The sequence below is a fragment of the Salmo salar genome, chromosome 25 (genome assembly GCF_965601325.2).
Source record: "Salmo salar chromosome 25, fSalSal1, whole genome shotgun sequence".
Classification (NCBI taxonomy): Eukaryota; Metazoa; Chordata; class Actinopteri; order Salmoniformes; family Salmonidae; genus Salmo; species Salmo salar.
The window spans coordinates 18096526-18122502 of record NC_138315.1 but is presented as its reverse complement, the minus strand read 5'-3'; the positions used below and the strand labels follow the sequence as shown (position 1 = coordinate 18122502).

General features: G+C 41.5%; 1 protein-coding gene across 1 annotated transcript in view; it reads left to right on the top strand.

Annotated features, from left to right (window-relative positions):
- Nucleotides 1–25977, top strand: part of LOC106586279 (contactin-associated protein-like 5) — a 130450-nt gene that overhangs the window by 91122 nt on the left and 13351 nt on the right. Inside the window, exons 10-17 of the mRNA XM_014173405.2 lie at nt 8696–8870; nt 11410–11516; nt 17947–18066; nt 18652–18852; nt 23287–23443; nt 23683–23810; nt 24017–24187; nt 24929–25147. Coding sequence (XP_014028880.1) covers nt 8696–8870; nt 11410–11516; nt 17947–18066; nt 18652–18852; nt 23287–23443; nt 23683–23810; nt 24017–24187; nt 24929–25147 — 1278 coding nt within the window. The remainder of the gene's footprint in view (nt 1–8695; nt 8871–11409; nt 11517–17946; nt 18067–18651; nt 18853–23286; nt 23444–23682; nt 23811–24016; nt 24188–24928; nt 25148–25977) is intronic.

Sequence of the window (25977 nt, the reverse complement as noted above, 5' to 3'; positions counted from 1 at the left end):
CAAAAACACAGCATCTACCGTGGTTTGAATTCGATTTAAAACATAAAACTATTTCAAAATGCATATGTTTATTAGGCTACTGTGCAGTCTGACAAAACCAACAGGACAATGAGAATAGGCAAAAATAACACACCATAATTCCTCTCAAGAGAATTAACATTGTTGGTGTAAATAACACAATTGTACAACATGGTAAGAGAACTGGTGAAGAAAGTTACCCCTCTACATACACATTTCTTGTGTTTACGTATAACAATAGCAACAGGAATATAATAAAAGTGAAATAAGTATTTGTTCTGACTTACATTTGGTCAAAAATGCACAAATATCAAATGAAAACAGTCTGATCTCCACAAAAGCCATCCTAACTAAGAAATACATTGTCATGACGTTGGCCTGTGGGTAAGGTTTATGACCCCCCCCCCCCATAAATACCTTTCTCCCTTCCCCTCTTGTTTCTGACCCTACTGAAGGACTGCTGAATAGCCTGTGTTAAATATAGAGAGTCTGGGAACATCAAACAAATGGGGAAAGGAACCATATTTTGGTAATAAAACCAGTTGGAAATATGCTTTGGAACGTAATGAGTATGGATGTCAGTTCGGTTGTCATCTGAGACATTATGACTGATGACAGGATGACATAAACTGTACCTGGGAAAGTATACACCCTCTAGTTATCAGAGTCACATGGAATTGTTATGCAATTGAAATGTTTGATATTGAAATTGTTTGTTAGGAGATTAAATGTAATTTTAGCTTCCAAATGAGAGAATTGGGTTTTCATAAGGAAAGTGCCCTGCTTGATCAGTGGCCCACCCCTGTGAAGAGACAGGGGTTATAAACGATGAAACACATCCTTCCCCCTCTCCACTATATAAGACTTTGACGAAAAGATAACCACATGTTCCAGTACATGAGGTCTGCAGCCTCTACGTTAGAAGGACACACGTCAAGTACAGAACTAAGCCAACCTCAGCGTGAGCTTTGGTGGCGAATGGTATGAACTTTGAGCTTATTCACTACAGAAGTGATACTTCCTAGCCGTTGAGTTAGCAGCGGCCACTGTAGACGTGGGCTAGGAAAGGACGGACGATGGATCCAGTCTAACAAACAGACGAAGATACCACCACATATCCAATTTACCACCAGAGACATTCTACCGAGGACAGGAAGATCTGTTGGCCAACCCGGCCAGCATCTACGACCAATATACCGAAGCGCAGCTCAGAGTAAATATTTATTGCATTTTCCTTTTCCAAATGGGCGGTAATTTAGTAATGCATAAGATAATGTATTTACAATAGCATAGCTGCTGTTTCTTTGTTCCTAAGTCTTCCCGCTCTTTCATTCAAGCCCAAGCCCCTTTCCTTTGTGTAACCAGCCATCATACAGGTTCCGTCCACCAGGGACGTTTTCTGTATGACATCATTTGTATTCTGTGTATTTGTAATTCTGTGTGATTAGTTTAGGTATTTAGTAAATAAATAATTAAACCCAATTTTGTATTGCTGATTCAACTTGTTATCCAGGGTTCGTGAAGATAGCCAAGAATTTACAACTTTCATTATGAGACTGAAAATAAGATAAGGGTTAATATTGACTGCTATCGATGTAAAATACAAAAAATATAAATATAAATAGGTCTTTAAGAGTTTATTCGGAAGATAACGGCTCTATAAACGTTCTTCCGTGGTGTCCCGACTTTCTAGTTAATTACATTTACATGATTAGCTTAATCAGGTAATATTAATTACAGAGAAAGAATTTTATAGGTTAGCATGTCATATCACTTAATCCGGCATAGCCAAAGACACGACAACATGTTGTTGGTTGCCATGGTGAATAATCCAATAATAATTGGTAGGACACATAAAAGGAAACATCAAAGAGTTTACCGGAATCTCTAAACGAAAATACTGGCAAATCAATAAAATATCCTTGTACAGTAGTAAATCTAATTAAATATAAAGGATTCTAAATTAATATCTAAGGGGCTTTTATAAAATTATAATGCAGGGTTAATAATAAATTAATATATTTGTAGGGGTTGATGCATTTTTTTGTTCGGGCAAATCTGGTTTTAGAGTACTTAACCATCGAATACATTGCAAGTTTGCCCATTTTGGCCTTTGGGCTACACTTTACAATAGGACTCAACTCTGACTGACCACAGCATCTATAGTGCTACAAATATATTATTGAATTCGATTTAAAAAAAACTGTTTTAATAGGTAGTCTTGCTTGTCTCAGAGCAGCGCGAAACAGTGCTGAAATAGTTGACCACATTCAAGTAGGCTATTGCTTCAAATCCTATTATAACAATTGGATGACTTTGGGAGTTTCAGTTAGCAACAATTTGTTGCCTTCATTAGTCTACTTTATTCTTAAATGAACTTTTTTTGATAAAAAAAAAATACTATTTCAAAATGCATATGTTTATTAAGCTACTGTGCAGTCTGACAAGTTAACATACCCTTCATTACATAGTAAACATGGTAATGTGCCTAATTCCTTACATAAGGGAGAGCAGGCCATGTCCAGACTTTCTCGATGACCTGAAGTACTCATTAACTCTGTCTTTAATGCCTTTTCGGGTTGCATCAGTTATGGACAGAAACTTCTGAAAGTCAGTATTAATGATGAACACCCGGAGGTTCACTGGTAAGCCACATTTGCCTTGGTATCCATCCCAGTTGGTATTCTGTGTCAACTCGTGTTATCTCTCTTCGGTTACACATCCTTGGAATAGCAGAACAGCATAACAGTCTGGACGGACTTTGCTGTGCCTGGTGAGCAGTTCATCAAGTTTTGTTGTCAGAAGAGGAATGGAAATGTCAGGGTGAACCGACGACCTGACGAACCCGCCACATATGGTGACTCTGCCAGTCGGAGGTGGAGTTCCAGAGCTCACAGGTGTGCCTGGCATGGATTGTGACTCCATTTCCTTCCTCGCCCTCTTCATCGCGTCATTCTCCGCCTGACTCTCCGCCAAATCCTATTATAACAATTGGATGACTTAGGGTGTTCCAGTAAGCAACTATTTGTTGCCTTCATTAGCCTACTTTATTCCAATATTTCTTTCATTCAGTGATATTTATTCCCATAGTAATTCGTCATGGATCAATCCAGATGTGGTTATAAAACAATGCATTTGGTGGACGCAGTAAGAGTCTATTGTCCTGCTGATAGCCCATCAAGTGTGCATGGCTTCTTTTGTATTCTTAAAAGAACTCCAGCACAGAGAAGAGAAAGGAGCCTTGAATAATTAAACATGTTGGTAAAATACTGTTAGACTTGGGGAATATGGTCACGGACAGTGCTATTCGCCTGTGTTACGCCGAACGCGAAAGCCCAGGAAAAGGAACAGGTACAGTAGGCTACAATACTGTAAAGTTGGCCTAATAATGCAAAAAATAATGCTTAAATAAATTGACTGCTGGTCTTTACTGTATGCTGCACATTTTTACATTGTTTTCCATTTCCAACAAGACTATTCAAGCCATCGACTCACTGATAGTTGAAGATAATGAGTGATCGGCAAAGGAAATCTGGAATCTGCTGGCATCACAGCACAACATCAACATCGCTCTAATCACAGTCAGAAGACAGTTGAAGAAACTTGAGTGGACTTATGGAAAGGCTCTGTTACACATTTTATATACAGTTGAAGTTGGAAGTTTACATTCACTTAGGTTGGAGTCTTTAAAACTCGTTTTTCAACCACTCCACAAATGTCTTGTTAACAAACTATAGTTTTGGCAAGTCGGTTAGGACATGTACTTTGTGCATGACCCAAGCAATTGTTCCAACAGGTGTTTACAGACAGATTCACTTATAATTCACTGTATCACAATTCCAGTGGGTCAGAAGTTTACATACTCTAAGGTGACTGTGCCTTTAAACAGCTTGGAAAATTCCAGAAAATTATGTCATGGCTATAGAAGCAATAAATAAATCATTCTCTACTATTTTGACATTTCACATTCTTAAAATAAAGTGGTGGTCCTAACTGACCTAAGACAGGGAATTTTTACTAGGATTTAATAGGCTAATTGACATAATTTGAGTTAATTGGAGGTGTACCTGTGGATGTATTTCAAGGCCTACCTTCAAACTCAGTTCCTCTTTGCTTGACATCATGGGAAAATCAAAAGAAATCAGCCAAGACTTCAGAAAAGAAATTGTAGACTTTCACAAGTCTGGTTCATCCTTGGGAGCAATTTCCAAACGCCTGACGGTACTACATGCATCTGTACAAACAATAGTACGCAAGTATAAACACCATGGGACCACGCAGCCATCATACCAGTCAGGAAGTAGACGCAGTCTGTCTCCTAGAGATGAACGTATTTTGGTGAGAAAAGTGCAAATCAATTCCAGAACAACAGCAAAGGACCTTGTGAAGATGCTGGAGTAAACAGGTACAAAATTATCTATATCCACAGTAAAATAAGTCCTATATCGACATAACATGAAAGGCCGCTCAGCAAGGAAGAAGCCACTGCTCCAAAACTGCCATAAAAAAGCCAGACTACGGTTTGCAACTGCACATGGGGACAAAGATCGTACTTTTGGGCGAAATGTCCTCTGGTCTGATGAAACAAAAATAGAACTATTATGTTATGTTATGTTTGGAGGAGAAAGGGGGAGGCTTGCAAGCCGAAGAACACCATCCCAACCGTGAAGCACGGGGGTGGCAGCTTCATGTTGTGGGGGTGCTTTGCTGTAGGAGGGACTGGTGCACTTCCCAAAATAGATGGCTTCATGAGGGAGGAAAATTATGTGGATATGTTGAAGCAACATCTCAAGACATCAGTCAGGAAGTTAAAGCTTGGTTGCAAATGGGTCTTCCAAATGGACAATGACCACAAGCATACTTCCAAAGTTTTGGCAAAAAGTCAAGGTATTGGAGTGGCCATCACAAAGCCCTGACCTCAAACCAATTGAAAATGTGTGGGCAGAACTGAAAAAGTGTGTGCGAGCAAGGAGGCCTACAAACCTCTCTCAGATACACCAGCTCTGTCAGGAAGAATGGGCCAAAATTCACCCGACTTATTGTGGGAAGCTTGTGGAAGGCTACCCGAAACGTTTGACCCAAGTTAAACAATTTAAAGGCAATGCTACCAAATACTAATTGAGTGTATGTAAACTTCTGACCCACTGGTAATGTGATGAAAGAAATAAAAGCTGAAATAAATTATTCTCTCTACAATTATTCTGACATTTCACATTCCTAAAATAAAGTGGTGATCCTAACTGGATTAAGTGTCAGGAATTGTGAAAAACTGAGTTTAAATGTATTTGGCTAAGGTGTATGTAAACTTCTGACTTCAACTGTATGTATAAGTATATAAAAAAAATCAGAACATTAACTATGTGTGTTCTCTTGTTTTGTACTTTTCTGTAGTTTTGTCCCAATAATTCATCTGACAAACAGAGAGCTTTGCGTGCTGCAGGCCAAGGCATGGATCAAAGCTGGCGAGACGTTCAGTGACATCATCAAGAGTTATGCTGGACCCTATATCAGCGAGGTGTTTTTGTGACCACATTGTGATCTACTAATAGCCCTTGTGAAAAACAAGTGTTTGAGAACATGTTTTCAAAATACCTCCAGGGCCGATAGACAAGTTCCTTACGTTCTCCCCCTTCTACTTCCCTCTTCCATTTTTGCAGTAATGCTGCAATTAGTTGGTTGCAATTTTGGGTAGAGCAGACATTTCCGTGTTAGCTGCATGTGTGACATAACTCTACCAGTCCTATTTATGATATAATTTACAAAGATTTGACCTTTTTTAAACATTTTATTGAAAAATAATGTTTTTTTATCAATTAGTATATTTGAGTTTAACTACAATATTTATTGTATTATTTCATTTTCAAATAACCGAACGTGAGCAGTTGTAATCTGAATAAAGGTAAAAAGGCCATTCTTGAACATGAGGTGAGACATTCTTACTAATTTTATAGAAAATCTGTACGGATTTAAGTATAACTTTTGTATGACTGACACCTTTAGTGAGAGGTCTAATGCTTTAATATTTAATCATTTCTGCCCTCTGAATTCATATTCCTTATATAAATAGGCCCATGTGCACCTTCATCAGATGAACCGCAACATGTCGGCTAAAGCGATTTAATTCATGAATGCATTTGAAAGTTTTTAATATTGTGATAATGAAGAGCAAAATAATCATAACATTTCCAAATAAAAATCGGATTGATTATCAAGACCAGTCCCCATGCTATGTAATTCAGTGATATTTATTCCCATAGTAAATCGATATGGATCCATTAATATATTTAAAGTCCCTAATCTTGGCAAGAGTCTATTGTCCTGCTGATAGTTGAAATAAACGTCTGCATTTTGAAATCATTTTTTTATCATTCTTTTTTATGAACTAAAGCATAAAGATGTTGATGAAGAAATACTGTACAGTGTATGCTTTATCTGACATTTTGTAGTTGCATGAGGTTTGGAGTTAGAAATGTAAAACTTTAGAGTACTTATTAATACATTTCAAGTTGGGGGGGATTTTTTTTTGCACCTAGCCAAGCTATCCTTTTGTAAACGTTGAAGAGTCTGTTGTCCTGCTAATAGCCCATCATGGAAACGTTGTTTCCCCCTATAGATTTTAGGCCTGCAAGTAGGTTATAATAATCCATGCCTTCTGGGAATGTTTAAATATCCAAAAGTTATGGGTGGAGTTAGAATTGTGGCTGTCAGAAGTATTAAAATCAACCAATTTAAATATGATTTATTATCCAAATGTTTAAAGTGCAACACGCATCTGATTATTCAATATGAATAGGATTTATTTTGTTTACATTCTTTATTGTAACCACAATGTCACAAATAATTGAGTACACACAACATGAGCAGATTAACTTGGTCAAAACAGTCAAAACATGTATTTATTAAAGACTATCAGACTGAAAACACCTCCATTCATCTACCAACAGATAGTCAATTTGTGCCACAGTTTAGACTACCGATAGATCAGCGATATGTTCGAGATGATTTTGTTTTCAAATAACTGAAAGTGAGCGGTTGTAATCTGAATAAAGGGAAAAAGGCCATTCTTGAACATGGGGTGAGACAATAGGTTCTTAAATGGAATATTATTTGCTCATATAATTTAAACAGGTCGCTAGGTGTAGTCAAAACCATAAGCAAATATGTGAACTGTGATATGACTAAAGAGTTAATCAGGGTGATTTTTTCACAAATAGACAGGTATTTTCATCAATGGCACGTTGTTTGAAGAGTCCACAAACAGGAGGTGGAGTTCCAGAGCTCACAGGTGTGCCTGGCATGGATTGTGACTCCATCTCGTTCCTCGCCCTCTTCAACTCGTTATTCTCCGCCTGACTCTCCACCAATGCCGCCTGACTCTCCGCCAATGACGTGACCTCCTGGCTCTGGACCAATGCATCAGCTGATTCATTTTACTATCACAATCAGATTCATTTTACAATCATAATCCTAACATTTCCAAATAAAAATCTGATTGATTTGATCAAGACCAGCTCTGGCATTCAGTAATAATAATAATAATAATTGTTGGATAATAGATAATCTCTCAGAACTCATTAAGAGCTGGCTTCTATCTTCAATTTAATCATTAATTCAGAAGGTCAAACCCAGAGGTGGCCTGCAGTAGGTTATCATTAACGGAAAATTGCATGTCAATTCATTAACCATGTGCCATGGAATCGGTACATCTAAAATCTCTTCCCAACTATTTTGCAATCTATATGGCACAGCTGTCATTTTTTGGGGTCCTGAAATGAAACTGGTATATATTTTTATTTATCACAATTTTCTTTAACCAATTTTGTTCTTTAATGCAGGGCCGACAGACGTGTTCCTTACTTTTTCCCCCTTCCACTTGATAAAGGTTCCAATTGCTATTTTTTTGTTAATCAAATAGTATATTTGAGTTTAACCACAATATTTGATGTATTATTTTTTCTATCTTTTCTGGTGGATTAAACTGAAATTGCAACCAACTTTCTATGGCTTGTTAAAAAAAAATATTTCGTTTTCAAATAACCGAAAGAGAGCGGTTGTAATCTGAATAAAGGGGAAAAGGCCATACTTGAACATGGGGTGAGACATTCTTTCTAATTTGTAAATAAAGCCAGTTTGTTATTTAGAACAATTTATTTATGTATTTAGAGGGAGAAAAAACAAAAGCCCACTTTGCCTATTTTTCGAAAATCATCAGTCCACATGTCAAATTAAATTCCCCAATTGTATTTACCCAAGTTCTCTCTTAACTCCAGGACCACCGACCGTTTTTTATTGTTGTTGCCTGATGCAGGACTCTAGTGCCAGAGAAGAGAGACTCAGACTGAAAACACTTCCCGTAATTTACGAAAAGATAGTAAATTTGTGCCACAGTTTAGACTAGCAATAGTTCCGCGTTCTAACTCCCCCTTGTGATGACAGAATGCCACCATCTAGCACTAACGGTCGCAGCATAAGCTCGTAACTTTTAAAGGAAGTTATTTTTGTTTTTATAGTTATAGGGTATTTTGTGTAGATTTGATTTATTTAATCCGTTTTAAGGCTGTAACGTAACAAAATGTGTGAAAAGTCAAGGGGTCTGAATACTTTGCATTATTACAGTAGAAGCTGGTTTGGCAGATGTTTTGTTATGTAAACATCCTTCTGCTGTGTGTTCCATTAGGCTGTCCCTCCTTGTCCCCAGCTGACCCAGGCTGTGAGAACCCCACATTGGCATTCCAGGGTTGCATGCGTCTCATTTCCATCAACAGCCAGCCCATGGACCTGAACCGGGTGCAACAAGGACGGCTGGGAAAGTACAAGGAGCTACAGTTTGACACATGTGGCATCCATGACAGGTATCACAATTGCTGTATACAATATTACAATTTTGAAATTATGTGCCAAGGTGACAACCTTCAACTCAAAGCATATGCATGGGACTTTTGTTTTTTGCTTATGCAACTAACACAAAACTTAACACTTGATTATTGTCAGACCTTGTTTTATATAATATGTTCCAGCAACTCTGTTTGGATTGTGCAAGCACATAATTGCTGTCTCCTCATTTGATTTTATGGCGCTGGTATAAAACATTGTAGTTTATTTTGGACCTGAAGCTTGTGAAATCCTTTTCTCACAGCTGAAGTGTGAGCAAATTAACAATAACACACATTCTAAGGCAGGGGACCTTTGAAGTCAGCAGCCTTTACAGGGTCTACAGTAATTACTGAGGAGGGTTGAGTAATTATAGAAACGTGGTAGGTTCCTAAGTTGCGCAATGGAAAAAGCAGCTGATTGGGACTGCTTTCGACTGTGTCTCTAATTAACTGTGACTGGAGTCAGAGTGCCGATTGACTGATTGCCAGACTGACAGTTTACTGTACAATTTTTACTGGGATGCCATGAAACCCAGTTAACTTAAGAGACAAGATCCCCTGAGAAGTGATGATGAGGAGAGGAGCTTATTTTTCTTTAGTGTTTCCAAAAGTGTTGGGAGCAAAATGTCTCATGTTATGACACCTCACCGAACATATTTTAATTGGGAACCCAGCATGAGAAACAGTAAGCAAAAATAATTATGTGGCAAAGCTCAAAAGAGGCAACTTGTTTCTTAGTGTTAAAATCTTGAACATTGTCTTGCTATTTTTATGTATAGAACCAGCACCCAGTACATTAGTCAAAGCACAATATGAATAATCCGATCTCTACATGCAGAGCTATACTGTAATTAGACTATACACTATTTCAGGATCTGCAACATGGAGTGTTTTTGGAGAACTGGTGATTTAAACAGCACCCATTTCTGAATGACTTTGTATTTCGTTCCTGTGGTGAGGAGTAAGCACTGTGTTTATGCTTGTGGGGTTCCAATAATCAACACAATAAAAAAAGGCTTCCATCTTCAACCTTTTCAATATAATGACAACCTACTTATAATTGCGTAACCTCCACTGAAACGGACAAATCACTGCAATCAAACAAGATTACTACATACCCTGGGAGTTGTTCTTTCTATCGTCTAACATTTTCAGAAACAGTGTTGATTTATCCTTCCCCCTGCTCAACACTGCCTGTATAAATAAGAGTATAACATAGCAAAGCTAGGCCTCCCTCTGTCTCTCTCCATCACTAATTCTCCAGCTTTAAATCATTCATGAGCAGCTGTCAACCTCCAGGACCCTGCCAGGCTCAGGGTGGCAGTCCCCTAACAGCCAGCGCAGGTTGACTGGAAGACCGCGGCCTCCGCATGCCACCGTGGAGGTGGGGGCCATGGGTTCCTAGAAATGTTCAATAAAGCCATTAAGGGACATGCCCAACCTAACTCAGCACTTTGGCTTGTGACATACTTTAAAGAAAAGCAATTCATTTCTTTGTCAGCGAGCGAACTAATTACATAACACAAAAAAAACTCGAAGAGATTATAGTACCTTTTGTTGAAGAGCTTTCCTTGCCATTCACTCCGACCACTAAAACTTTATTGTCCGGTTTATTGCGGAGGAACAGTTCTGCAAGTTGAGCAGCATAATTTTATGGTCCACGAAAGCCTTTTCTGTGTGCATGAATAAAAATAGCACAGCAGTAATTAAACCATCACCTGAACATTATCCGGAGAACAGTTGACTCCTTTTGTAGTGCTAAATAGGTAAATGGGTATTGTAATAGCTGTGTTGTATGTACAACCCCCACTAAACCAGAGCTCCCCTGGGACAGGTTTCACAATTGAAGCGGAATTAAATAATATATGCAAGCTTAAAAGGCAGGTAATTTTAGAAGGTACAGAGGCATGAGGAAGGCACTATTAATCAGAGTGTCTTTCCATAGCCAGTTTCACTGGTACTTTTTCTGCATATTGTTAACATTTACAGAGACCTCAGACGATTTGCAAAAATGTCATTGTCGTGTGGGAGAGGGGTGAGGAGAGTGGGGTTGGGTTGGGTTGCTTGCACCTGCCATAGCCATGCATGTTTACAAACAACTGCCAGCACAAACACCTGCTTTACTTGAATTTGAGCCCCACACAAAAATCAACAATAACAAAATTGTTATGAAAATCTAAACTCAATATTCTGTTTGCTAAATCTATTGTCACTGGAGAGTTTTGTATGCAGATGCTCATCTTTAAACCGCTCCCTGTGAAATTAGAATGAATAATTAAAATGTTAAGTCTTACAGTCGTTTTGTTGTTAAGAAGATGTCACAGATATCAAAACACCTGCCATCGTCATTCAAGCATATTTTATAATGTCATCAAAACCATTATCTCCAGCTAGTTCAGTTCAGTCAGAGAGTGGGAACAACCACATTGTTTTAGCATTGCTGTCTCCATGACTTTGCCTCTCTAGAACCAGGATACTTGGATTCCTTCCCACTGTCTGATCTTCCCTGTCTCTCCAGATGTCTGCCCAACTTCTGTGAACATGGAGGGCAGTGTTCCCAGTCCTGGAACACCTTCTACTGTGACTGCTCTGGAACAGGATACGCTGGAGCCACCTGCCACAACTGTGAGTCCCTGTCTGCTCTCCGGCTGTATGGGACATGACTGGGCTGACCTCTGTACCCATTGTGTTTTATTGTGTAAATACACTAGATGACCAAAAGTATGTGGTCACCTGCTTGTCAAACATCTCATTCCAAAATCATGGGCATTAATATGGAGTTGATCCCCCTTTGGTGCTATAACAGCCTCCACTCTTCTGGGAAGGCTTTCCACTAGATGTTGGAACATTGCTGCAGGGACTTGCTTCTATTCATCCACAAGAGCATTAGTGACGTCGGGCACTGATGTTGGGCGATTAGGCCTGGCTCGCAGTCAGTGTTCCAATTCATCCCAAAGGTGTTCGATGAGTTGAGGTCAGTGCTCTGTGCACTGGGGGCATTGTCATGCTGAAGCAGGAAAGGGCCTTCCCCAAACTGTTGCCACAAAGTTGGAAGCACAGAATAATCTAGAATGTCATTGTATGATGTAGCGTTAAGATTTCCCTTCACTGGAACTAAGGGGCCTAGCCCGAACCATGAAAAAAAGCCCCAGACCATTATTCCTCCTCCACCAAACTTTAAAATTGGCACTATGCATTGGGGTTGGTAGCGTTCTCCTGGCATCTGTCAAACCTAAACTTGTGTGCGGCTGCTCGGCCTTGGAAACTCATTTCATGAATCTCCCAAAGAACAGTTATTGTGCTGACGTTGATTCCAGAGGCAGCTTGGAACTCGGTAGTGAGTGTTGCAACCGAGGACAGAAGAACCGCTACGCCCTTCAGCACCCCGTTTTGTGGTCCCATTTTGTGACCTTGTGTGGCCTACCACTTCACGGCTGAGCCGTTGTTGCTCCTAGACGTTTCCATTTGACTGGGGCAGCTCTAGCGGGGCAGCTCTAGCAGGGCAGAAATTTTACAAACTGACTTGTTGGAAAGCTGGCATCCTGAGTCACTGAGCTCTTCAGTAAGGCTATTCTACTGCCAATCTACGTCTATGGAGATTGCATGGTTGTGTGCACGATTTTCTACACCTGTCAGCAACGAGTGAGGTTGAAATAGCCGAATCCACTAATTTGATGGGTTGTCCACATACTTTTGTATATATAGTGTATACTAATCAGCAAAAAAAGAAACGTCCCTTTGTCAGGACCCTGTCTTTCAAAGAAAATTTCTAAAAATCCAAATAACTTCACAGATCTTCATTGTAAAGGGTTTAAACATTTACATTTACATTTACATTTAAGTCATTTAGCAGACGCTCTTATCCAGAGCGACTTACAAATTGGTGCATTCACCTTATGATATCCAGTGGAACAACCACTTTACAATAGTGCATCTAAATCTTTTAAGGGGGGGGGGGGGGGGGGGGGGGGGTTAGAAGGATTACTTTATCCTATCCCAGGTATTCCTTAACCTCTATGGGCTCCGTGGTGCACTCCATCAACAGCAGGTGCATTTCAAGAGCGGCAAATTTGAATCCAAATAAATGTCAAAATTCAAATTTTTCAAACATACAACTATTTTACACCCTTTGAAAGATAAACATCTCCTTAATCTAACCACGTTTTACGATTTCAAAAAGGTTTTACGGCGAAAGCATAAATTTAGAGTATGTTAGGACAGTACATTTACAAGAGTTGTGTGTAATGTTTTGTCAAGTCAAAGACAGGGTCACCAAAACCATAAAACCAGCTAAAATGATGCACTAACCTTTTACAATCTCCATCAGATGACACTCCTAGGACATTATGTTAGACAATGCATGCATTTTTAGTTCTATCAAGTTCATATTTATATCCAAAAACAGCGTTTTACTATGGCATTGATGTTGAGGAAATCGTTTCCCTCCAATAACCGGCAGTCAAGTCAGCATCACAAATTAAATAATTAAAATTAGAAAACATTGGTAAAATATTATATTGTCATTTAAAGAATTATAGATTTACATCTCTTGAACGCAATCAACTTGCCAGATTTAAAAATAACCTTACTGGGAAATCACACTTTGCAATAATCTAAGCACTGCGCCCAGAAAAATACGCGTTGCGATACAGACTAGTCGTCATGTTGGGGAGATCTAAAATCGAAAATACTATGTAAATAATCCATTACCTTTGATTCTCTTCATCAGATGTCACTTCCAGGTATCACAGGTCCATAACGAATGTAGTTTTGTTCAAAAAAGCTCATCATTTATGTCCAAAAATCTCCGTCTTGTTAGCACATGATCTAAGCCCGCCGGACTTCACTTCATGAACGAGGGGAAAAAAAATATTTACGTTCGTTCAAACATGTCAAACGTTGTATAGCATAAATCATTAGGGCCTTTTTTAACCAGAACATGAATAATATTCAAGGTGGACGAATGCATACTCTTTTATAACGTATTGGAACGAGGGTACCCAACATGAACTCGCGCGCCAGGTGTCTAATGGGCCATCATCGTTCCATGGCTCTTGTTCGGTCAGATCTCCCTCCAGAAGACTCAAAACACTTTGTAAAGGCTGGTGACATCTAGTGGAAGCAATAGGAAGTGCCAAAATATTCCTCAGCCCCTGTGTTTTTCAATGGCATAGGTTTAAAGGTAATACAACACATCAGGTATCCACTTCCTGTCAGAAAATGTCTCAGGGTTTTGCCTGCCAAATGAGTTCTGTTATACTCACAGACACCATTCAAACAGTTTTAGAAACTTTAGAGTGTTTTCTATCCATATATAATAAGTATATGCATATTCTAGTTACTGGGTAGGATTAGTAACCAGATTAAATCGGGTAAAAAAAAAATATCCAGCCGTGCAAATGCTGCCCCCTAGCCCTAACAGGTTAAAGAGGTGGGGTTTCAGGTGTCTCCGGAAGGTGGTGATTGACTCCGCTGTCCTGGCGTCGTGAGGGAGCTTGTTCCACCATTGGGGTGCCAGAGCAGCGAACAGTTTGGACTGGGCTGAGCGGGAACCGTGCTTCCTCAGAGGTAGGGGGGCCAGCAGGCCAGAGGTGGATGAACGCAGTGCCCTTGTTTGGGTGTAGGGCCTGATCAGAGCCTGAAGGTATGGAGGTGCCGTTCCCCTAACAGCTCCGTAGGCAAGCACCAGGGTCTTGTAGCGGATGCGAGCTTCAACTGGAAGCCAGTGGAGAGAGCGGAGGAGCGAGGTGACGTGAGAGAACTTGGGAAGGTTGAACACCAGACGGGCTGCGGCGTTCTGGATGAGTTGTAGGGGTTTAATGGCACAGGCAGGGAGCCCAGCCAACAGCGAGTTGCAGTAATCCAGACGGGAGATGACAAGTGCCTGGATTAGGACCTGCGCCGCTTCCTGTGTGAGGCAGGGTCGTACTCTGCGAATGTTGTAGAGCATGAACCTACAGAATCGGGTCACCGCCTTGATGTTAGTGGAGAACGACAGGGTGTTGTCCAGGATCACGCCAAGGTTCTTAGCACTCTGGGAGGAGGACACAAGGGAGTTGTCAACCGTGATGGCGAGATCATGGAACGGGCAGTCCTTCCCCGGGAGGAAGAGCAGCTCCGTCTTGCCGAGGTTCAGCTTGAGGTGGTGATCCGTCATCCACACTGATATGTCTGCCAGACATGCAGAGATGCGATTCGCCGCCTGGTTATCAGAAGGGGGAAAGGAGAACATTAATTGTGTGTCGTCTGCATAGCAATGATAGGAGAGACCATGTGAGGATATGACAGAGCCAAGTGACTTGGTGTATAGCGAGAATAGGAGAGGGCCTAGAACAGAGCCCTGGGGGACACCAGTGGTGAGAGCGCATGGTCCGGAGACAGATTCTCGCCACGCCACCTGGTAGGAGCGACCTGTCAGGTAGGACGCAATCCAAGCGTGGGCCGCGCCGGAGATGCCAAACTCGGAGAGGGTGGAGAGGAGGATCTGATGGTTCACAGTATCAAAGGCAGCAGATAGGTCTAGAAGGATGAGAGCAGAGGAGAGAGAGTTAGCTTTAGCAGTGCGGAGAGCCTCTGTGACACAGAGAAGAGCAGTCTCAGTTGAATGCCCAGTCTTGAAACCTGACTGATTAGGATCAAGAAGGTCATTCTGAGAGAGATAGCAGGAGAGCTGGCCAAGGACGGCACGTTCAAGAGATTTGGAGAGAAAAGAAAGAAGGGATACTGGTCTGTAGTTGTTGACATTGGAGGGATCGAGTGTAGGTTTTTTCAGAAGGGGTGCAACTCTCGCTCTCTTGAAGACGGAAGGGACGTAGCCAGCGGTCAAGGATGAGTTGATGAGCGAGGTGAGGTAGGGGAGAAGGTCTCCGGAAATGGTCTGGAGAAGAGAGGAGGGGATAGGGTCAAGTGGGCAGGTTGTTGGGCGGCCGGCCGTCACAAGACGCGAGATTTCATCTGGAGAGAGAGGGGAGAAAGAGGTCAAAGCACAGGGTAGGGCAGTGTGAGCAGGACCAGCGGTGTCGTTTGACTTAGCAAACGAGGATCGGATATCGTCAACCTTCTTTTCAAAATGGTTGACGAAGTCATCCGCAGAGAGGGAGGAGGGGGGGGGGAGGGGGAGGAGGATTCAGGAGGGAGGAGAAGGTAGCAAAGAGCTTCCTAGGGTTAGAGGCAGATGCTTGGAATTTAGAGTGGTAGAAAGTGGCTTTAGCAGCAGAGACAGAAGAGGAGAATGTAGAGAGGAGGGAGTGAAAGGATACCAGGTCTGCAGGGAAGCGAGTTTTTCTCCATTTCCGCTCGGCTGCCCGGAACCCTGTTCTGTGAGCTCGCAGAACGAGAAACACTGTTTCCCATGCTTGTTCAATGAACCATAAACAATTAATGAACATGCACCTGTGGAACGGTCGTTAAGACACTAACAGCTTACAGACGGTAGGCAATTAAGGTCACAGTTATGAAAACTTAGGACACTAAAGAGGCCTTTCTACTGACTCTGAAAAACACCAAAAGTAAGATGCCCAGGGTCCCTGCTCATCTGCGTAAACATGAGTTAGACATGCTGCAAGGAGGCATGAGGACTGCAGATGTGGCCAAGGCAATAAATTGCAATGTCCGTACTGTGAGATGCCTAAGACAGCGCTACAGGGAGACAGGACGGACAGCTGACCGTCCGCGCAGTGGCAGACCACGTGTAACAACACCTGCACAGGATCGGTACATCCGAACATCACACCTGCAGGACAGGTACAGGATGGCAACAACAACTGCCCGAGTTACACCAGGAACACACTCTCTCTCCATCAGTGCTCAGACTGTCCGCAATAGGCTGAGAGAGGCTGGGCTGAGGGCTTGTAGGCCTGTTGTAAGGCAGGTTCTCACCAGACATCACCGGCAACAACGTCACTGGACCAGACAGGTCTGGCAAAAAGTGCTCTTCACTGATGAGTCGCGGTTTTGTCTCACCAGGGGTGATGGTCGGAATCGCGTTTATTGTAGAAGGAATGAGCGTTACACCGAGGCCTGTACTCTGGAGCGGGATCGATTTTGAAGTGGAGGGTCCGTCATGGTCTGGGGCGGTGTGTCACAGCATCATCAGACTGAGCTTGTTGTCATTGCATGCAATCTCAAGGCTGTGCATTACAGGGAAGATATCCTCCTCCCTCATGTGGTACCCTTCCTGCAGGCTCATCCTGGCATGACCCTCCAGTATGACAATGCCACCAGCCATACTGCTCGTTCTGTGCATGATTTCCTGCAAGACAGGAATGTCAGTGTTCTGCCATGGCCAGCGAAGAGCCCATATCTCAATCCCATTGAGCACGTCTGGGACCTGTTGGATCGGAGGGTGAGGGCGAGGGCTATTCCCCCCAGAAATGTCTGGGAACTTGCAGATGCCTTGGTGGAAGAGTGGGGTAACATCTCACAGCAAGAACTGGAAAATCTGGTGCAGTCCATGAGGAGGAGATGCACTGGAGTACTTAATGCAGCTGGTGGCCATACCAGATACTGACTGTTACTTTTGATTCCCCCCCCCCCCCCCCCCCCCCACACCTTTGTTCAGGGACACATTATTCCATATCTGTTAGTCACATATCTGTGAAACTTGTTCAGTTTATGTCTCAGTTGTTGAATCTTGTTATGTTCATACAAATATTTACACATGTTAAGTTTGCTGAAAATAAATGCAGTTGACTGATAGAGGACGTTTCTTTTTTTGCTGAGTTTGTATGCGACAGGGTTGACCACTATTCCCATTCTGTTTCACTATGTAAATTAACAATCTAGTCTCACTATTTCCATATCTAATATGTTGTTTTAAGGTTTAGCCATAGATTGTTATGCATACTTAGAGGGTGTTTGATGAGATCGAGACACTATAATTATTGCTAGGCCACCATCACATTTTAAATGGAAACATATAAAAATATACACAACCCCATAATAAAACTGTTTCTGCAAGCATTTTTCTTTTTGTAACAGCCTGTGACAATATTTTATTACATTTACCCTACTCAAATTGTATTTTCATTCTCTACTCCCGTGTGTTCCTCTGTAGCCATCTATGAGGCATCATGTGAGGCCTACAGGTTGACTGGCAGCTCCTCAGGCTACTTCTCCATTGATCCAGATGGCAGTGCACCTCTGGGGGCGACACAGGTCTACTGCAACATGACAGGTGAGCTGCCATCCTGGCCCTCAACCCTACATAGACATTTAGACTGATGGCCTTTATGATCTTGTTGTCAGACTAATCTAGATTTTCAGCCAGAATTATACTTTAGATCGGATTACCATTGATCATAATCCAACAATGTTATGATGATTCAGATCAATCTCAGTCTATTTCATTGATCTTCATGGGCTTTATTTAAGACAGGTACATTCTGGATTAAATGCGTTTTTCTTTTCCCTTTATCCCTTTATTTGGGAAGCAGCCACATTAGACCATTTCATATCTGTAAAATCAGAATGCACTCTAGCGAGGTTGACAGAGACTGACTGGTAATTAGGGGGACTGTCAGATATGTAAATACCTCCCAGTTTGGTACAGGATCATGAATAATTATACATCATATTCAAATCACTCCCCGAAATGAAACTTAACGTACAATCAGTACTGTGCTCTCAGATTCTGACTCTGAATTTCTGACTTGTCATCCTCAATTATTCTATTTATGCATGTGCCTTTTACATCTGTTTTTAAAAGTGTCAAAATAAACTAAACTAAAACCTGTTTATTTTCTCAATATTGTGCGTGTAGAGGACAAGGTGTGGACAGTGGTGACCCACAACAGCACAGATCCAGTCAGGGTCCAGGGTTCTACTCTCCAAAAGCCCTACGTTATGAAGTTCAACTACAGCGCCTCAACTGAACAACTGATGGCCCTCGTGGCCGGGTCAGAGCAGTGTCAACAGGAAGTAGTATACAGCTGCAGGAAGTCCCGCCTCTTTAACACTTGGGGTGAGCATTTCCAGTATTGGCTTGTAACGTGATTGAAACTTTATCTCCTCAAAACAGTTCAGTTACAGATATTTAGCACATTTCAGTTAGCAGGCAACCGAAGCACAACCCATTTATTACCCATTGTTTGTCCATGTAGAGTTTGTCTATTCCCAGCTGTATAAATTCTATTGAACATTGTTTGTGTGCCGTCGCATGGGGAGTTGAAGAATTCATCTAGCTAGTGAGACCCCTTTATTCCCTCAGTTTTCTCATCGCTTGGGGAGAACCCAACTATAGGTTAATCATTTATGAAAAATGTATGTAGTCAGATCTCTATGAGGTGAATACAATGTCACCGCAGACAATAAACAACTTTATTATGCCCAAACAACAAGATCATTAAAGGAAGAAAATACTTTTATTTTCAGGCCCAGTAGATATGAAACAAAACATAATTGCTTTCATTGTTTACTTGAATGCTTCAGAAACCGTTGTTGTCTAAAAAATAAGAGATTTAAAACCACAGCTCACTGTAATTGGACTTGCAAACAAAAGATGCTCCTTATATTACCGCTGTAACCATGTTTCCATCCAGTTTTTTATGCAAGTAAAGTCATAAAGTACAAAAAAAAATCATGACAGCTGTAATGGAAACAGGAAGATTCGGTGTAATTTTATAAATGCAGACAGAGCATTTGTTCATTCAACATGTTGGGATCTTTTTGTGTCGGTAAAGTGCACGGTGATGAGCTTGATGCTGCTTTCCATTAAATATCACAGCTCTTATTCTGGTGACATGATGATCGATGCTTGATTACCGTTTGACAAATAAAAACATTCTCGCTCTTACCCATAATAATCTCATCATGTAGACTAGCCTACCCTCACAGCCTACCCGCACTGTATCTGTGAGCTGTTGGCTAGAGCCCAGGTACCAAGACCAGAGTAGGTACATTTTCTACTTAACACAACAGTTTTTGTGACAAAACTGTCGGTAAAGTTGAAAATGCAATGGAAACACATTCAACTTTAGGTTTGTATTCAGTACATGAAAACTTAAGCGAAAATGTACATTTCGTCTTGACTACGTCATCACACACTGGTTTTTATCCTCAAAAAGTCAGTTTCGCGGAAACATAGCACTGGTGGGAAATGTTAATATTTCGTTTATGCAGATTCTAGAATATTTGCATGAAAATCTGTCGCCAATTGGATGGAAACCTAGCTAGTGATGCACTTTCTATCCTGCTGTATAAAATATGGCTTTTTTCATGCTACATCATAAGAAGCTTTACAGAAAGGTTATCATTATGGCCAGGCGTACACTTCATTTGCCAGAGACAGAAATAGATCCGTATGCTAAATATAAGCTGCATAATGTGCAAAACTAAAAGAGGTTGAACTGAAGCAAACAAGAAGGGATTTGTAAAAAGCGGATTATCATAACATGATAACTTCTACTTCATATGTACATGTTTCATCTGCATGAAAAAGGGAAACTTTATATTGCTCACCTTTTCACGATAATGACAGGAAGATCATACATAACATCATATTTGAGTAACAGGAAACATTTACCCTCACCATTTATCTAGATGAAAGCATCACCTTGTCTCTTCTGTCATTGAAAATTCCAAGTAATTTATTCTCTGGAAGGGTCTTGATAAATAAGTTCTTCCTAACTCCTTGAGACGGTAGCGCATATCCCTATATGGAAATATAGATTTAATCAGATCTTCCCCTTTGTTTGAGCACGTTTGGAAACCAATTTCCTCGTGATTACTTTGATTTAACTGGAAAACAAGACACGGACACCACTTCCATTAAGCTGATCTATGGAAGTGTATGCCCTGCATTTTGTTGAATTATTAACCTGGCTCTTATCCCAGACTCCACAAAACCATAATTATATCCTCAAACTATATCCGACGCTAATGGAAAGCAAACAACTGATTCATTGCGATTCATCATGATGGTTGAACTTTTTTGAAAGAATCTTGATGCAAATATTAAAATCAGGCTATATATATTTTCACTTTAACTAAGCAATGCAGTTAGGAACAAATTGTTATTTATAATTACATGAACAGTGGGTTAACTGCCTTGTTCAGGGTCAGAACGACAGACTTTTACCTTGTCGGCTCATGGATTTGATCCAGCAACCTTCCCGGTTACTGACCCAACGCTCTAACCACTACCTGCTACCTTCTATATCAAACATAATTTTAGCATCAATGCATGAATATGGGCAAATCCTCTGGTGTAGAATTACCACCACTCCAAACTCAAATTATAGTACAGTTGAAGTTGGAAGTTTACATACACTTAGGTTGGAGTCATTAAAACTCGTTTTTCAACCACTCCGCAAATATCTTGTTAACAAACTATAGTTTTGGCAAGTCGGTTAGTACATGTACTTTGCGCATGACACAAGTAATTTTTCCAACAATTATTTCACTTAAAATTCACTGTATCACAATTCCAGTGGGTCAGAAGTTTACATACTCTAAGTTGACTTTGCCTTTAAAAAGCTTGGAAAATTCCAGAAAATGATGTCATGGCTTTAGAAGCTTCTAATAGGCAAATGTATACCATTTGAGTCAATTGGAGGTGTACCTGTGGATGTATTTCCAGGCCTACCTTCAAACTCAGTGCCTCTTTGCTTGACATCATGGGAAAATCAAAAGAAATCAGCCAAGACCTCAGAAAAACAATTGTCGACCTCCACAAATCTGGTTCATCCTTGGGAACAATTTCCAAATGCCTGAAGGTACCACATTCATCTGTACAAACAATAGTACGCAAGTATAAACACCATGGGACCACGCAGCCGTCATACCGCTCAAGAAGGAGACGCGTTCTGTCTCCTAGAGATGAACGTACTTTGGGAGAAAAGTGCAAATCAATCCCAGAACAACAGCAAAGGACCTTGTGAAGATGCTGGAGGAAACAGGCACAAATTTATCTATATCCACAGTAAAACGAGTCCTATATCGACATAACCTGAAAGGCCGCTCAGCAAGGAAGAAGCCACTACTCCAAATCCGCCATAAAAAATCCCAGACTACAGTTTGCAACTGCACATGGGGACAAAGATCGTACTTTTTGGAGAAATGTCCTCTGGTCTGATGAAACAAATATAGAACTGTTTAGCCATAATGACCATAATTATGTTTGGAGGAAAAAGGGGGAGGCTTGCAAGCCGAAGAACACCATCCCAACTGTGAAGGACGGGGGTGGCAGCATCATGTTGTGGGGGTGCTTTGCTGCAGGAGGGACTGGTGCACTTCATAAAATAGATGGCATCATGAGGAAAGAAAATGATGTGGATATTTTGAAGCAACATCTCAAGACATCAGTCAGGAAGTTAAAGCTTGGCTGCAAATGGGTCTTCCAAATGGACAATGACCCCAAGCATACTTCAAAAGTTGCGGCGAAATGGCTTAAGGACATCAATGTCAAGGTATTGGAGTGGCCATCACAAAGCCCTGACCTCAATCCTATAGATAATTTGTGGGCAGAACTGAAAAAGTGTGTGCGAGCAAGGAGGCCTACAAACCTGACTCAGTTACACCATCTCTGTCAGGAGGAATGGGCCAAAATTCACCCAACTTATTGTGGGAAGCTTGTGGAAGGCTACCCGAAATGTTTGACCCAAGTTAAAACATTTAAAGGCAATGCTACCAAATACTAATTTAGTGTACGTAAACTTCTGACCCACTGGGAATGTGATGAAAGAAATAAAAGCTGAAATAAATCATTATCTCTTCTATTATTCTGACATTTCAAATTCTTAAAATATATTGGTGATCCTAACTGACCTAAGACAGGGAATTTTTACAAGGATTAAATGTCAGGATTTGTGAAAAACTGAGTTTAAATGTATTTGGCTAAGGCGTATGTAAACTTCCGACTTCAACTGTATATACTAATCTTATTTCCATATAATTTGTTATTCCTAAACCATTTCTACTTCGTTTCAATTGAGTAACAATGTCAATTTGACATGATGACCAAAGGCAGAAGAATATTGGATAACATACGTTGGTACACTGTAATCCGTTATCCCACAACATACACTGTCAATGTCTGTCAGTGTGACTTGACCAGTACCGCTGTTACAAACCCCCATGCCCACACTTATCAAATTACTCTCAATGTAATGTTCCTATTATACGGTCCCCACTCTCCCACCACTCTCCTGTCTTAAGAGTACAGTCTGAGAGCTAAGGGGCTGCTCCCTACAGGCCTGGAGTGTCTCTAATGCAGAGTCACATTGTCTGATGGATGGCTGTAGCAGGGCCACTTACAGATGCTCCAGGAAATGAGCCCTGCCTCTCTAACTGGCATCACTGAGGGTTCATTGACACAATGCCATGGGATGCCAACAGATGCTGTACAGATTATGCTACTCTATATGTGGACCTAATTGTAATACTGTGGTTGGTGCAGATGGCAGCCCCCTGTCCTGGTGGGTGGACCAGGGTGGAGAGAGACGGACTTACTGGGGAGGCTTCCTGCCGGGGGTTCAGCAGTGCTCCTGCAGCCTGGAGGAAAACTGCATGGACATGAACTACTTCTGCAACTGTGATGCCGACACAGACTCATGGTAACAATGCAAATGGCTCTCTGTGTATCTACTGCCCTGTCCATCAATATGATTTAGCTATGAATCTGTGTGCATATCTTCTAATTCTTGTCTCATCTTATATTTCCACATTTGTACAGTATTCAGAATATTACCTTGTGTCAAATATTGAGATTAAGTGGGTCACGACAGGGGAGGCGAGGGTTCCATCATTGTTTGATTCCTTCCACAGAGAGCATGCTCTCCTCTCTGTATTGCAGGGCTAATGACACAGGAGTCCTCTCCTACAAAGAGCACTTACCAGTGAGTGAGATCGTGATTGGAGACACCAACAGAACAGGCTCTGAGGCGATCTACAGAATCGGCCCACTGCGTTGTTATGGTGACAGTAGGTGAACTCTTCTGTTTTGTTACATTTTTATCCTACAGATGGTCCCTTTAAACATCCTTGTTTTTCCAGGCCAAATGCTGATGAAATATTGAGTATGTTCAAACGCTCCACTCAGTCCCAAGATATTCATCCTCATCTCTGTATCTTTCTTATGTGAGTCAAGACTTTCCTCTTAGAAGAAATGTGTATTTCCTGTTTTCTAGAGTCTGTGTGGAATGCGGCGTCCTTCTACCAGGAGTCATCCTACCTGCACTTCCCGACCCTCCAGGCAGAGCTCAGCGCTGACATCTCCTTCTACTTCAAGACCAGCGTCCCATCAGGAGTCTTTCTGGAGGACCTGGGCCTCAAGGACTTCATCAGAGTGGAGCTTAGCTGTGAGTTTGTGGGCCACACACGCACGCACAAACACACACATGCTCAGAAATAATCTGCACTTCATTTCATGAGAGCATTACATGTGACATAAAATCACAAATCTAATCAAATTGTATTGGTCGCGTACACATATTTTGCAGATGCTATCGCAGGTGCAGTGAAATGCTTATGTTTATGTTTCTAGCTCTAACAGTGCAGTAATAGCTAAGAATACAAAACAATACACACAAATCCCCCCCAAAATAATAAAGGAATGAAGAAATATCTGGTTGAGCAATGTCTGAGTCTGTAATATAAATATACTTTACGTATATAATGGTGTATATAGACATTATGGACAATATATTAATATAAAACTTGTGTACAGCAGTAGTTATATAGGATGACGTGCTTCAAAAAGCTGTCCAAGCTGTCCATCCAGATATAAACTTCATAATGTAATCTAAATTATAAGATGTATTATAAAGCACAATTACAGCGCTATATCATCAAGCTGTAAACTTAGCTTTGAGTAGATGCAGAAAATGACCCATGTGCCTGGAGAAAGAAAAAGCATGAAAGAGGGTTGGAGGGGTGGCAGGGGGTGGGAAAGGTAATTCTCAGAACTCATTGTGCGGATGTACTTCTATTGAAGGGAAAATGTGAGAAACCGTTGACAGGAAAATGGAAGTACAAAATGTGAAGGATGAGTTCTCTGTGACCTGACTGTCAGCTATTCTCATCCTGTTCTGCTCCCTCAGCTCCGTCCGTGGTGACGTTCTCCTTTGACGTGGGAAACGGGGGGATGGTCCTTGCCGTCAAGTCCCATGTGCCCCTGAATGACAGGCAGTGGCACTATGTGAGGGCAGAGCGCAATGTGAAGGAGGCCTCTCTGCAGGTGGACCAGCTGCCCCTGCGCTTCCTGGAAGCTCCATCTGATGGACACCTCCGCCTCCGGCTCAACAGCCAGCTGTTTGTGGGTAGGGCTGGCTTGTCCTCATAGCCTTAGTCTCAGTCTGAACAGCCAGCTGTTTGTGGGTAGGGCTGGCTTGTCCTCATAGCCTTAGTCTCAGTCTGAACAGCCAGCTGTTTGTGGGTAGTGCTGGCTTGTCCTCATAGCCTTAGTCTCAGTCTGAACAGCCAGCTGTTTGTGGGTAGGGCTGGCTTGTCCTCATAGCCTTAGTCTCAGTCTGAACAGCCAGCTGTTTGTGGGTAGGGCTGGCTTGTCCTCATAGCCTTAGTCTCAGTCTGAACAGCCAGCTGTTTGTGGGTAGGACTGGCTTGTCCTCATAGCCTTAGTCTCAGTCTGAACAGCCGGCTGTTTGTGGGTAGGACTGGCTTGTCCTCATAGCCTTAGTCTCAGTCTGAACAGCCAGCTGTTTGTGGGTAGGGCTGGCTTGTCCTCATAGCCTTAGATCTTTGTGGATAGGCTGGTCTGCTCTTAGTCTCAACAACCAGCTGTGTGTTGGTAGGGCTGGCCTTGGCCTCAGTAGATTATAATATATTTTATTTCATTAGGCAGCCTTTAATTGTGGCCTTTTCCCCTCAAGTTCCACCAGAGATATACTGTATTGTCTCAGTACAGTTGCTATCTCAGGATTTACAGTGTCCTCAAATTTGACAGAAGGTCAAGGTATGAATTATAATGCTATTAGAGATTCTTTTTCATATTCATTATCATTATTTCACTGTAACTTTCTGGTTATGCCAAGGCATTACACACATGAATGGGTTCCCTATAAGAAATTCCCAATGAGCTTTTCCTGAGATTAAACCTTTATTTGGCCATAAATCTTGATTTGTCATTCGG